At 39.0% G+C, this 13,245-nt stretch overlaps 1 protein-coding gene across 3 annotated transcripts in view; it reads left to right on the forward strand.

Annotated features, from left to right (window-relative positions):
- Positions 1-13,245, forward strand: part of OXCT1 (3-oxoacid CoA-transferase 1) — a 154,998-nt gene that overhangs the window by 111,221 nt on the left and 30,532 nt on the right. For all 3 annotated transcript variants that reach the window (XR_007461595.1, XM_049648705.1, XM_049648704.1), the window contains exon 15: positions 8,649-8,729. Coding sequence is in view for 2 of the 3 variants with exons in the window: in XM_049648705.1 (XP_049504662.1) it covers positions 8,649-8,729 (81 nt within the window). In the remaining variant the exon portion in view is untranslated. The remainder of the gene's footprint in view (positions 1-8,648; positions 8,730-13,245) is intronic.

Raw genomic sequence — 13,245 nt, forward strand, 5'->3', positions numbered from 1 at the left:
ATGTTTATTTATTTACTTTGAGAAAGAGGGAGAGCATGTGAGTGAGCAGGAGAGGGGCAGAAGAGATAGAGGGAGAGAGAGAATCCCAAGTGGTCTGCACTGTTTGCATGGAGCCCAGCGCAGGACTTGAACTCACGAACCATGAGATCATGACCTGAGCTGAAATCAAGAGTCAGATGTTTAACTGACGGAGCCACCCAGGTGCCCCTGATTCTTAGGTTTAAAACAAAATCTACCTGTTCTCACCTTGAGACCTGTTAATTTGAATGGAAGTGGTAGTTCATCTGCCCTGTTTTAATTTAGAGATGCAGCATCAGCATCTTGGGAGAGCACGGAGCTTGCTTCCCATGAGGGAGTTCTGTTACAGAGTGATGTGTGCCATGAAATTGTTCGGTTGTGAAAAGTGTAATAAATATGAAAATATCCTAAATTGGTTTGTAAACAGTGGAAACTAGGCAGCAGAGCATAAATACGGAACAATAGAAATGAAACCCACACAGGTGACTTCTGAGAGATGCCTTGTGAAAGCATCCAAAATACTTCGTTTCAGAGGCAAAAGGATGCCAAGCATGCAAATCAAATCCACATCTTTTCTGGAACATAATGTCTATTTGGATAAATAGACATTTCTGACTTCCCTTTTGTTATTACTTTAATGTTGGTGCACAGATGCTGAAGTCCAAATCATTTTAGATTTTTTTCATGCATTTGTTTTCAAAGTGTTAGGCCTGTATTTAACAAACTCTTTTTCTCTCTCTGTTTGTTTTTCCAAAGTCTTTTGTCTCAGCCAAAATTTCTGAAAGAGGAAAAGAAATCATCCTTTAAACTTTTCATTAGAAATTCCTAACTAAAGCTTTTTATAGAAGCAGATATTTTTCCTGTTTTCTTCTTTCTAGGCAAAGTTTTCTTGGTGTCTGACTACCTTTGTTCTTAGGCTTCTCTTCATCTCTTGACGTGGCCTTCTTCTGCCCTCTAAGAATGGCAAGAAAATGAAGGAAAGTAGTAGCAGTATGAGTCCTTATTAGCTACAAGGCCCTGTGCTTGGCATTGTACATACTTCATGTCGCTAGCTTCTCAGGGACCCTTTTCAGTAAGACTGGGATGTGGGCAGGTTAAGAAACTTGTCCAGGTGTATGATAGAGTTCGGAGTCTCACTCAGTTCATGTGTTCATCACACCACACCGCACCGCATCCTCACCAGAGCCATCTCCGCACCAGGATTTAAAACCAGCCCTTTTCTGAAAGCTTCAGGTTGCACAAGGATCACTCTCCCTTTTTAAATTTTCCCTAAGGCTCTCCTTGCTTTGGTGAGTCAAAGCAAAATACTTGTTATTCTTTATGCCTGGAATGCTCTTCCACTGATACCTGCATGGCTTGCTCCCTCAGTTCACGTATGTCTCTGCTCAATATCAGAGAAGCTTTTCCCTGACTGTTCTATAAAACAGAAGTCCCCCCTCTCCTGACCTTCATCCCCCTTTTCATTGGAATGTAAGTTCCATGAGGGCAGGGACTCCATCAGTTATAACAGGTGAAGAGAATCATGTCTGATGCCCATTAGGACTCAATAAATACTTGTTGAATTTATTAATTTTTCAAATAATAATACTTTGAACATGTAGAGCACCTTTAAGTTTTTCAAAGCAGTTGCAGGATTACTGCCTCCACATTTTATCATTATGATACTCTTGTGAGTTGTAGGTCTCATTGTTTCCCTTGCAAAGAAAAACAAACAATTTCCTAGAGGTTAAATATTCTGATAAAAGTCAAGTTGAAAATTTGGAGCAAAAGCAAGCCAAGAACCCACGTATCCTGCCTTTGGGCCTCCGTTTTTGTTTTTTGGGTTTTTTTTTTTTTTTTTAATAACCTTTTTGTCTGGCAGGTACCATCACCACTAACAACATAAAAGAAAGTACTTTGTTCCCAATATTGTGTACTGGATATATTTCCTAGGGGTAAAACTTTCAAAGCACAAAAGCAGGGAAATTCGGTCATAGTTGTCATTTATTGGAAACAAGCAAAGCTTGGGTACCTATTTTAGAGAACATAAATGAAAGCTCTATTTCTAAAAGAGGTTTAGATTTTATTTTTATTATAGTAGGAGGTCTGGATTCTGAAGGGATAAAGGGAATCGTCATTGTTATGACATTGGGAATAAATCTTTGTGAATATCTTTCGATAACGTCTAATCTATATCTGATAGCAAAGGTATCATATAGAAATCTTGAATGTAGTTTTACATTGTATTTATTTTTTGTGGGGAGGAATTATAAAAAGTAAATGAGATTTCTTAGTCCTATTTATTTTATACCCAATGTGTTACCAAAAGCCAACAAATGTGAAAGATTTTTTAAACAAAAAATTCTTCCCTGGGAAACATTCTTGGAATACTTTTCAACAGCATTGAAAAGTATCCCAAGGTAAATAAAGTATTTATTTGTTGGGATAATTTATAATTAACACAGTTTCAGCTGGTGTAATATTTTTTCATTTATAAAAGCTTATCAATATTTTATAACTTGCTAATGAGACTATTTTGTGGCTAGGATCTGTTTAGAAAAAAAAATTTACCTTAAAAAAATAGGAATGCTTACATGGTTTTGCCTTTTTATTTCTTCATTAATGATAGAAATGCCTGCCAAAAAAAAATGTTATAATGGGGGGAAAAAAAGCAGAACACAGTCCAACTAAAGCTCTTTAAAATGTCTTACAGAATTTAATTAAGCTAATAACTTTAAATTCTGAGACTTTGTCCGTGGCTCTTCAAAGGAAAACTGACTCACAGAGAAGCTTTCTGAGGTACCACAACAATTCATGAATGGAAAGAGAAAATCATTCCTGTTCATACCTGGGCTGTCCCATCCTTAGGCTGGAGATCATAGGATGCAGTCTTTGGAGAGAAAATAAAAGGCCATGATAAAGATTTTTATATTATATTTCAGAAAGATGGCCTTGTATTCTAAGATCTCAAAGCCCCGAAGGCTGTTTTCAGAAAAAATGCCTTGCTATATGTATCATCTCATTTGGTTAGTCTTCCCCTTGAGAATGTGCCTGTAGCCACAAACCGTTATTACATCCACATAGAAAAACCATTTGTAATAGCAACTGTTCTCAGAGCTAGCTGAGTCTTTCTGTTCGAGTCCTTTAAGGATTGTTGGAATCCCTAGCAAATAGGTGCTGTGTAAAGGCCAAAATATCCCATGATTATGAATTCAGTGTGAGTAATATCATCTTGTCCTTTTACCCTTCATACCTTGATTGTCTTTCATTAGCCAGTCCCATTTTTCTTTTCTGTGTACCTCACCAGTCATAATGGTGATTGGGCAGTCATGTGTTTTGTGATACAGCATTCCTGAATAGTTTGTATTTGTGGTGTGTGTGTGTGAGGGTGTGTGTGTGTGTGAGGGTGTGTGTACAAGCTTTGTCACCTGGTTTAAGAATTGAAACCAGTGGGAAGAAGAAAAGGCAAGTGGCAGTGACATTCAGGCTTTTATGATGTTTTGGCAAAAGCCCAAAGAGAGATCTGTCATAGGTTTCATTGTGCTACCAAAGTATTGAATATTCTCTTACAAAGTTCAGCCTACGTAGCCCATCTTTTCAGCAAGTTACTGGAAGCCCTGAAGCTTTAAGAGGGAGCAGGCATAATTCACTCTGCTTCTCTCCTGACTTATAAATGTGTGTGTTTCATTCTGCAGTCTTGAGATGTCTTGCTTCTCCCTTTGATCATGCCTTTATTTATCTCCCCAAAGTCTTGTAAGTCCCTTCACATACTTCTGCTCGTTGTGCTTCTCCTAGTGAGCTCACCAATGTTGGGAATGTGTAAGTACATATCTTGGGACTAGAAAGCAGCCTGTAGTGGTCCTTAGATACTCAGTCACATGGTATTTTACAGCTCTAGCTCTGTTGGAGTTCCTTCAGTTAGAATTATAATATTCAGACAGCAAGTCCTGAAGAACAGGGAGAGTGTTGCCATTTGAATGTGGTGCTTGTGTGGTGGTGTGTATTTTGGGTAGCATGAATGAAGGCTTAAAGACTTGGTCCTTTAAGGAACAACCAACTTCTAGAATTTGCTTTCTCTTGTACTTGGTCATTAGGGCTTTCCCCAAAGAAGTTTCCTAAAAGAAGAACTATGTTACAGCCACATTTAAAATAAGCACTTAACAGAAAAGATGAGCAATAGCGTTTTATGTAAAGCAAAATCTTATTACATGCACGCTCTGTTGCCTCAGGTGAATAAATGCTGACATCAAATGCAAAAATCATCATGTTGTGAAACAGAGAGCTTGTTATTTGGGATTAAGTTTATTGTGATAACATGAAGCTTACTGTAGTGATAACCAGGGGGATTTATTATCACTTAACCAGACTCGTTACTGAAGAATTTAGGTCCAGGATTTTACACAAATATCAAAAGAATTAAAGAGAGATCACCACGAAGCAAGTAATACAAAGTACTATGGCCCTAAGTCATTTAAAAAGAAAAAGGTAAATTCCTCGGTGTTGCCATGAGGCCTGTAAGTGATCAAGGGGCGGGTGGGGGGGGGAGGGGAAAGGAAAAAGGGGAGAGGCAGGTAGAGGAAGAGATTTAGCGATTCATCAAGGTTTTGATGAAGTTCACAAATAAGGACCGAGTGAAATCAGGAGCCCTCGGGACTAGTCAAAGCATTTTTTAATGCTGTACTTGGTATCTGTTCCTGTGCCTTTCTGGCATTTCTTCTTGGGGAAGAAAGAAAGAAGCAGAATGGTAAGTATGAAGGAGACCTCACGGACCCTAAATATTTGTGTGTAGATTCTACCTCTCCTAGTTTATGACACTTTCAGAACATTTTGTGTGATTCCTACGGTGACCAGGTGAGGAAGACAAGGCAACCATAAAGAAAACTACAGCGCAAAGAATTGAAGGCATCAAATGACCATTAAATGGCAGATAATAAGATGAAAAAAATGGCTCTTTAGACTCTTCATACAGTGTTCTTTGCTGCCACACACACTACACTGCCTCTCTTTTTTAGGATTTAATTTTAAATGCTGAAAACTCAGCAATTGTTCCTCCTTTGTGAATCGTTAATCTATGCAGCCGCCATGCCACATTGGAAGGCTCAGCCGGGCACAGTTAGAATAGAGCCCTGAAGCGGGAGTTAGTTAAATGTTGGCTTCATAGCTAACCTATTGTTGAATACTGAAATTGTGACATTCTTTAATCTCTTGCCTCTCATTTTCTCTTTTTCCTTTATCTGTGTTATGTGCTAGAGCTAAATGTGAATGGAGTCATCTAGCTACATTGTTCTCACTGCAAGAATACACCCGGTGCCAGTTTCCTAGGCCAGCCGTATGGTGTGTCCCCAAAAGCGTCTTGTGGTTTCATTAGTTTTGTGGGTCTCAGCAGTTGGGTTTAGGCCATTTTCTGCATAATCACATGTCTAACTTCTTATAGGAACATAAGAGCTAAAGAATTCCCTGGTAGACTGTGGAATTGTCAAATAGGTTTTGTGTAAACAATGGTAGCTAACATTTATTGAGCGCTTGCAAAGTGCTGGACACTTGGATCTCATTGAACCGTTGTGGTAGCCCCATGGGGGGAAGGCTGCTGGGGAAGCCCAGGCCCAGGAACTTTGCACAGCCCGGGAGGAGCAGAGCCAGACTTTACCCTCAGGCCCTTTGGCTCCAGCCCACACTCTTAACCATACACTATCCTGTTTATATAGCAGATAGTCCATGAAAGGTCTCTGTTAGTCCTGTCAGTTGAAATTCCTGATTCCTCCTAAAATGGAGTTCGTTGTTCATTAAAATCCAAGTAGTTTTGCTCACACCAGATGTGGATCGTGCTCAAATAATGAGAACAAAGTAAGAGCTCCCTGCAAAAAATGTTCTTCAGAGGCCCACAGATTGCTCCCTTTGTACCCAGGCAGGCCTGGAATTCACTGTGACATGCCTTATTTGAGTTATATTCAATGTAAGGAGACCTGACAACTGTACAAGCTTGAATATTCATCATTAATTTCAGCTCCTTAATTAAGCTTCTGTGACACGTGCAAACTTCCTTTGAAACTGGGAAGGAAAGTAGAGCATTAAAAATGAAGTGAAAATGAGGTTTTATTTCTACAATTATAAATTTTCTTATACAGTAAGATCCAGAAGCATATAACTTGTTATTAAAGGCATAATGTGTATCCATTTTATATGTATTTGGCACTCATTTTGATTAAATTAAAATAGTAGGGTTTGTCTTTTTTTGAAATCCATCTGGGATTTCCAGTAGACCTTTCATTTTCCTCCCATTCATTTATTCAAAAAATAATACTTTTTGTGCCATGCACTGGGTGAAGTACACTAAAGCCTTTTAATTACTGGTGCATTGGAGAGTTGAAAGTTTATTGCGAGGAACAAAATCTTTTTAATTAAACCTAGTTATCTGAAATTCCTTGCCTATGACTGTACACTAGATCTGACAGAAATTTGAGAGAGATATAAGCCAGATAGCAGGTGCTTATTTTAGTGGTAAAACAGTAAGATGTCTAAAGATGATTATGACATCATGTGTGGTGTTTTAATTTATTATTATTTTTATTTATTTATTTATTTATTTATTTATTTATTCATTTGTTTGTTTGTTTGTTTTTGGTAAGAGCATGAGCCAGGGAGAAGGGCAGAGGGAGAGAGAGAATCTTAAGCAGGGCTCCATGTCATGACTGTGAGATCACAACCCAAGCTGAAATCAAGAGTTGGTTGCTTAACCAACTGAGCCACCATGTATGGTGGCTTTAGGCCCCAAAAAGAATCAATAGAAGCATTTTTCCATTTTTTAGTAGAAGATCTAGAATATGATGAAGTAGCTTTCATCCTCAAGGGAAATACTAAATTAGGCTCCTGTTGCTTGATACTTAGAAAGGAGCTTAATGATAATTATAATCAGATCATCAGAGCTAATGTTTCAATTGTGTTTCCGTACAGGTGCCCAGAGGCCATGTCTACATTGGGATGTAGGCTGGAGGAAGGAGTATAATGGGTGAAAACCTGCTTTCCATTCTTTTTTTGAGTATAGTTGACACACAGTGTTACATTAGTTTCAGGTGTTTAGCATAGCGATTCAGCAGATTTGTACATGATGCTGTGATCCCCAGAGGGGTAGCTGCTATCTGACCCAATACATCATTGTTACAATATCATTGACGATATTCCTTGTGCCGTGTCTCTTATTCCCACGACTTACTCATTCCATAACTGGAAGCATCTGTCTCCCTCTCTGTTTCACCAGCCTGGCCCAGCACACCACCCCCTCCCCTCTGGCAATCATCAGTTTTCTCTGTATTTATAGGTCTCGTTCTGTTTTCTGTTTGTTAATTCAGGTTCGTTTGTTTTTTTGTATTCCACTTATGAGTAAAATGAGTAAAATATGCTGTTTGTCTTTCTCAGTCTGACTTATTTCACTTAGCATAATACTCTCTAGGTCCATCTGTGTTGTCTCAAATGGCATGATCTCATTATTTTTATGGCTGCATAATATTCCTGTGTGTGTGTGTGTGTGTGTGTGTGTGTGCCCACATCTTCCTTATCCATTCATCTATTGATGAGCATTTAGGTTGCTTCCATATCTTGTAAATAAGGCTACAGTAAACATAGGTGTTCATACATCTCTCTGAATTCGTGGTTTTGTTTTCTTTGTATAAATACTCCGCTTTCTATTCTTACTCCCTTTTTATTTTATGTTTGAAGAAAGGGTACAGTAGTTAAAAGAAAAAATACAGATTTAGGACAGCTCATACATTTTACTTATGAGCAAACTGAGGCTCAGACAAACTCCAGGAACAGCAAACAGCGGTATGAGAAAGTAAATAAAACCATGGTATACTATACTGCCTGGCTCAGCAATGAACAGTTTTAATGGTCATTGAGGCAGAATGGTGTAAATTCTAACCATTGAGTTAACTACAGTTTGCAGCCTAGCTCTAATGAAGAAGTGCAGATGGCAATGGAGGACAGGGTTTTATAAGAGAGTTAAGTCTTCATGTACCACAATAAGAAGTTAGTACATAGTGTCTAAAATCAATTAATCAAGAAACAAATAGCATGGAACCCAGTTTGTAAAAAAGAAGAGGTAATAGGAAAATGTATAGATACAAAAGAAAATGCTAGAAAAAAAATTTATTCCTGTTGAGAGCAGGTCCAAAAGTAAGTAAAGGAGGCTAGGCATTGGTGTTTTCATGTATGTTTTACTTTTCTAACAAAATTAATTTTAAGAAGGGTATTACACATTCGCATCTCGTACATGCTTTTTATCCTTGGTGAATAATAGTTCGTGTTTGTCGAGGAGACCGTTCCCTGAAAAGGAAAAGGAAGCAGGATACTAGAAGTAAAATTTCTCTTACGTTATATATAAGGACTGAGACTTGAGAGTTTAAATTTATGACAAGGTGTTTCCCAACTAAATCATTTCTGGCTTTTGCTATCCATTTGGTATTCTACCTAAATTATGTTAGGAACAGAAGCTATCCCCAGAAAGAAAGCAAAAGCGTGACTGTGCAAAGATTTTGAAACAGCCTGTACTTAGGAGATGCTTTCTCTGATAGTTCCTGTGTGTCCTATCATTATTCCACTTCTAAGTAAGAATTGGTCCCTAACTACTCTTTTGATGTTCCTTCTTTTTAAAACAGGGAAATACACATAAAATCATGGAGAAATGTACATTGCCACTGACTGGAAAGCAATGCGTCAACCGCATCATTACTGAAAAGGTACAGTGCCTCTTTTCATTTCCTCTAATGTCAGCCAGTACTTTTTTTCTTATTTATAAGACTTCTTAGATTTTTTTTCATCACCCTCTAAAAGGGTATGTTGGTAGTCATAGGATTAAGTTAATCCGTGGGTAGACTGAATAGGAAAATTCGTCAATTTAATGTTTCTAAAGGTAGAATCCTTGACATGCACCTCTCTGGTGTGTATACCATGCAGCATATACACAACTGCACTACTGTCCTTGGTAACTTTGACAGTATATATAATCACAGAGAAGTTTTATTCATCCTTTTACTTGGACGATTAACATGTCTAAGATGGATGATGTATATAAAGTTAAGAATATAGTAATCATTCCTACCTTTCTTCTTTGCTTTCCCAACTCACAAGTACAAATTGTTTGATTTCATTTTAGGAAACTCTGTCAAAATTGGGGTTTTCATCATTTGGGTTCAAAGGCCCCACAGTGAGCCAAGAAATCTATTCTGTGGTTCTTGCATGCTTTCAGCTCTTTTATAAAAAGAACTTCAGAACACACGAGCCATTCTACTGCTTTTCTAGATTTTTTCTTCTTAGATGGAAAATGTTGGTAATGGTGTGACTGAAAGCTGCTCACATCTGAGAGAAGCCTCACTGGCAGTTGTCTACAGTCATCTTTCTGACCCAGACTTGAACCTAGAATGTTGGAATGACATAATTCTCCTAAGTGAGCTAGGAGGGTGCCGTTTTCTTGATTCAGTGTCTTGATGAAACCAAAAAATAAAATTATCTGTATCAGGGTTGGTTTGTTTGGATGCTGTTCTTTTTGCAAGAGCCACAGGGACAGCATCTTGGCATTAGTCTGGTTTGCTGCCTCTCACTGAAGTGTGGTGAGAAGCACCCTAACGCAGCCCTTTGAAGTAGGTTCAGAGGTTCATAGTACTTGACAGATCCACATTTTACTTTTTAAACATTTTTTAAAATGTTTATTTATTTGGAGAGAGAGAAAGAGAGCAAATGCATAAGCGGCGGAGGGGCAGAGAGAGATGTGGAGAGAGAGAGAATCCCAAGCAGGCTCCACGCTGTCAGTGCAGAGCCTGACGCAGGGTTCAGTCTCATGAACCGTAAGATCATGACCTGAGCCGAAATCAAGAGTCAGATGTTTAACCAACTGAGCCACCTAGGGGCCCCCACATTTTAAAGAGCATTGTGTTGTAAATGTTGCCTTCCCCTAGGACTGTTTATGTGGAGTTCCATAAAGATGACTTGTAGAGAATAGAAATTGGATAAAACTACAGAGTATTTTATTTCACCATTCATTCCCTGAGTCTTACCGCTTCTTGAACCCCTACAAAATTGTGGTGACAGGACTTACTGAAAAGATTCTATTACTTTGAAAATAACGACAAAGCAGTCCTCAATCCTGTTTTCTTTAATGAAGTGGTAGACCTTCTAAGGATAATTCCAGCAACATTTTCCCATTGATCTTCCTCTTCTCCTAAGTAAGCCCTCTCCCACATCCCCACTACATGTGCTCTCTGGCCTTGTTCTTACCAGTTCACTGCTCTTACCTGCAATACGTTCCACTCGACTCTGCCTCCCCAAATCCTATCCATCCTTTAGGCCTCATGCAGTTTTCCTCTTGATCATGAAGAGGTTTCTGTCCATCTTCGCACTCCTGCCTGTGCCTCATCCTCAGTCGTGCACCATTCATTTGGACACCTGTCATCTCATACCTACATTTCCTTATGATATAACAGACTATTATTTAACTTTACTGCCATTTATAAAAACTTGTATCTATCCTTTCTCCCCGTTCACATTGTTGTCTTATACATTTATTCATTTAATAAGGATTTTGCGAGCATCTTGTCTGAACTAGAGTATTACCAGCAGTTTGCTACAGAAAAGAGATCAGTCTCCGCCCCCAGGGAGCACATTCAGGAGGGTTGGACAGCGTGCATCTGGCAGTACCCGAGGCTAGGGTAATAAATGTGAGAAGAGCCATGCCAGATGAGGAGTTAGGAACACAGGAGAGAAGAAGTCTGCCTAACAACCTGGGGAGAGTGTCAGGAGAGGTTCGAATGGTATCAAATACAGACTTGTAATGGGTTTTGCAAGGCATTTCACAGACTCTACCTTTTCTCCTCCAATCTCAGTTTCTCTCTTTCTGCTTTTAAATTCTCCCCCACTTCATCTGTTAAAATGCTGTGAATGGTGTTGCCTTCCCTACCCTCCATGTTCTTCTGGGACTCTGCACATCTTGTTTCCCTCCCTAGAATGTTCTTCTCACCCTTCCCATCTAGCTAATTCCTGCTCATTTTTTTTATGTCTCAACTATATGTTTCTTTCTTTGGCAAGTCTTCCCTTTTTCTCCACAAGTCTTCTGGGTGCTTCCCTGAATCCTAGTACGTACCCTAATTCAGCACTGACCACTGTATTGAAATAACCTCTCAGCTCTGCCTGCCTCACTCGTCAGTGTTTATCCAGTACTTTGCATGATGTTTGCTCATACGCAGCGAATGCTTGTTGAATAAATGTAGTACACTTCTCTTGATGGAGAAAACTGATAGATTCAGTGATGAGTCTTGAAAGGTAAGTAGGAGTTTTACAAGTTAGAATAAGACCAAAGAGGCCCTTCTGGGCTGAGGAAAGGAAATAGGCAGAGTTGTGGAGCTATTAAGAATAAACGGCCAACCCAAGGACCTGCCAGCGGAGCAATGTAGAGCGAGGGCAGGACTGGACTCTGAAGGTTACAGTTGAAAAGACAGTGAAGGGCTAAATTATAAAGGAATGTGAACACCTTGTTAAGAAATTTGAGTTTTATCTGGAAGGCAGTTGGGAGCCCTTCAATGATTTTACTTTTTATTTTTAGACTTTTTTTAAATTTTATTTTTTTTAATTTACATCCAAATTAGTTAGCATATAGTGCAACAATGATTTCAGGAGTACGTTCCTTAATTCCCCTTACCCATTTACCACATCCCCCCACCCACAACCCCTCCAGTAACCCTCTGTTTGTTCTCCAAATTCAAGAGCCTCTTATGTTTTGTCCCCCTCCTGGTTTTTATATTATTTTTCTTTCCCTTCCCTTTATGTTCATCTGTTTTGTCTCTTCAGGTCCTCATATGAGTGAAGTCATATGATATTTGTCTTTCTCTGACTAATTTTGCTTAGCATAATACCCTCCAGTTCCATCCACGTAGTTGCAAATGGCAAGATTTCATTCTTTTTGATTGCCAAGTAATACTCCATTGTGTATATATACCACATCTTCTTTATCCATTCATCCATCGATGGCCATTTGGGCTCTTTCCAAACTTTGGCTATTGTTTGATAGTGCTGCTAGAAACATGGGGGTGCATGTACCCCTTCGAAACAGCACACCTGTATCCCTTGCATAAATACCTAGTAGTGCAGTTGCTGGGTCATAGGGTAGTTCTATTTTTAATTTTTTGAGGAACCTCCATACTGTTTTCCAGAGTGGCTGCACCAGCTTGCATTGCCACCAGCAATGTAAAAGAGATCCTCTTTCTCCACATCCTCGCCAACATCTGTTGTTGCCTGAGTTGGTAAGGTTAGCCATTCTGACAGGTGTAAGGTGGTATCTCATTGTAGTTTTGATTTGTATTTCTCTGATAATGAATGATGTTGTGCATTTTTTCATGTGTCAGTTGGCCATCTGGATGTCTTCTTTGGAGAAGTGTTTATTCATGTCTTTTGCCCATTTCTTCACTGGAATAGTTGTTTTTTGGGTGTTGAGTTTGATAAGTTCTTTATAGATTTTGGATACTGACCCTTTATCAAATATGTCATTTGCAAATATCTTTTCACATTCTTTCAGTTGCCTTTTAGTTTTGCTGATTGTTTCCTTCGCTGTGCAGAAGATTTTTATTTTGATGAGGTCCCAGTAGTTCCATTTTTGGTTTTGTTTCCCTTGCCTCCAGAGACATGTTGAGTAAGAAGTTGCTGAGGGCAAGATCAAAGAGGTTTTAGCCTGCTTTCTCCTCGAGGATTTTGATGGCTTCCTGTCTTACATTGAGGTCTTTCATCCATTTTGAGTTTATTTTTGTGTATGGTGTAAGCAAGTGGTCCAGGTTCATTCTTCTGCATGTCGCTGTCCAGTTTTCCCAGCACCACGTGCTGAAGAGACTGTCTTTATTCCATTGGATATTCGTTCCTGCTTTGTCAAAGATGAGTTGGCCATACGTTTGTGGGTCCATTTCTGGGTTCTCTATTCTGTTCCATTGATCTGAGTGTCTGTTCTTGTGCCAGTACCATACTGTCTTGATGATTATAGCTTTGTAATATAGCTTGAAGTCTGGGATTGTGATGCCTCCTGCTTTGGTTTTCTTTTTCAAGATTGCTTTGGCTATTTGGGGTCTTTTGGTTCCATAAAATTTTAGGATTGTTTGTTCTAGCTCTGTGAAGAATGCTGGTGTTATTTTGATAGGGATTGCATTGAATATGTAGATTGCTTTGGGTAGTGTCGACATTTTAACAATATTTGTTCTTCCTATCCAGGAGCATGGAATC

This window comes from Panthera uncia (genome assembly GCF_023721935.1).
Source record: "Panthera uncia isolate 11264 chromosome A1 unlocalized genomic scaffold, Puncia_PCG_1.0 HiC_scaffold_17, whole genome shotgun sequence".
In the NCBI taxonomy this organism is placed as follows: Eukaryota; Metazoa; Chordata; class Mammalia; order Carnivora; family Felidae; genus Panthera; species Panthera uncia.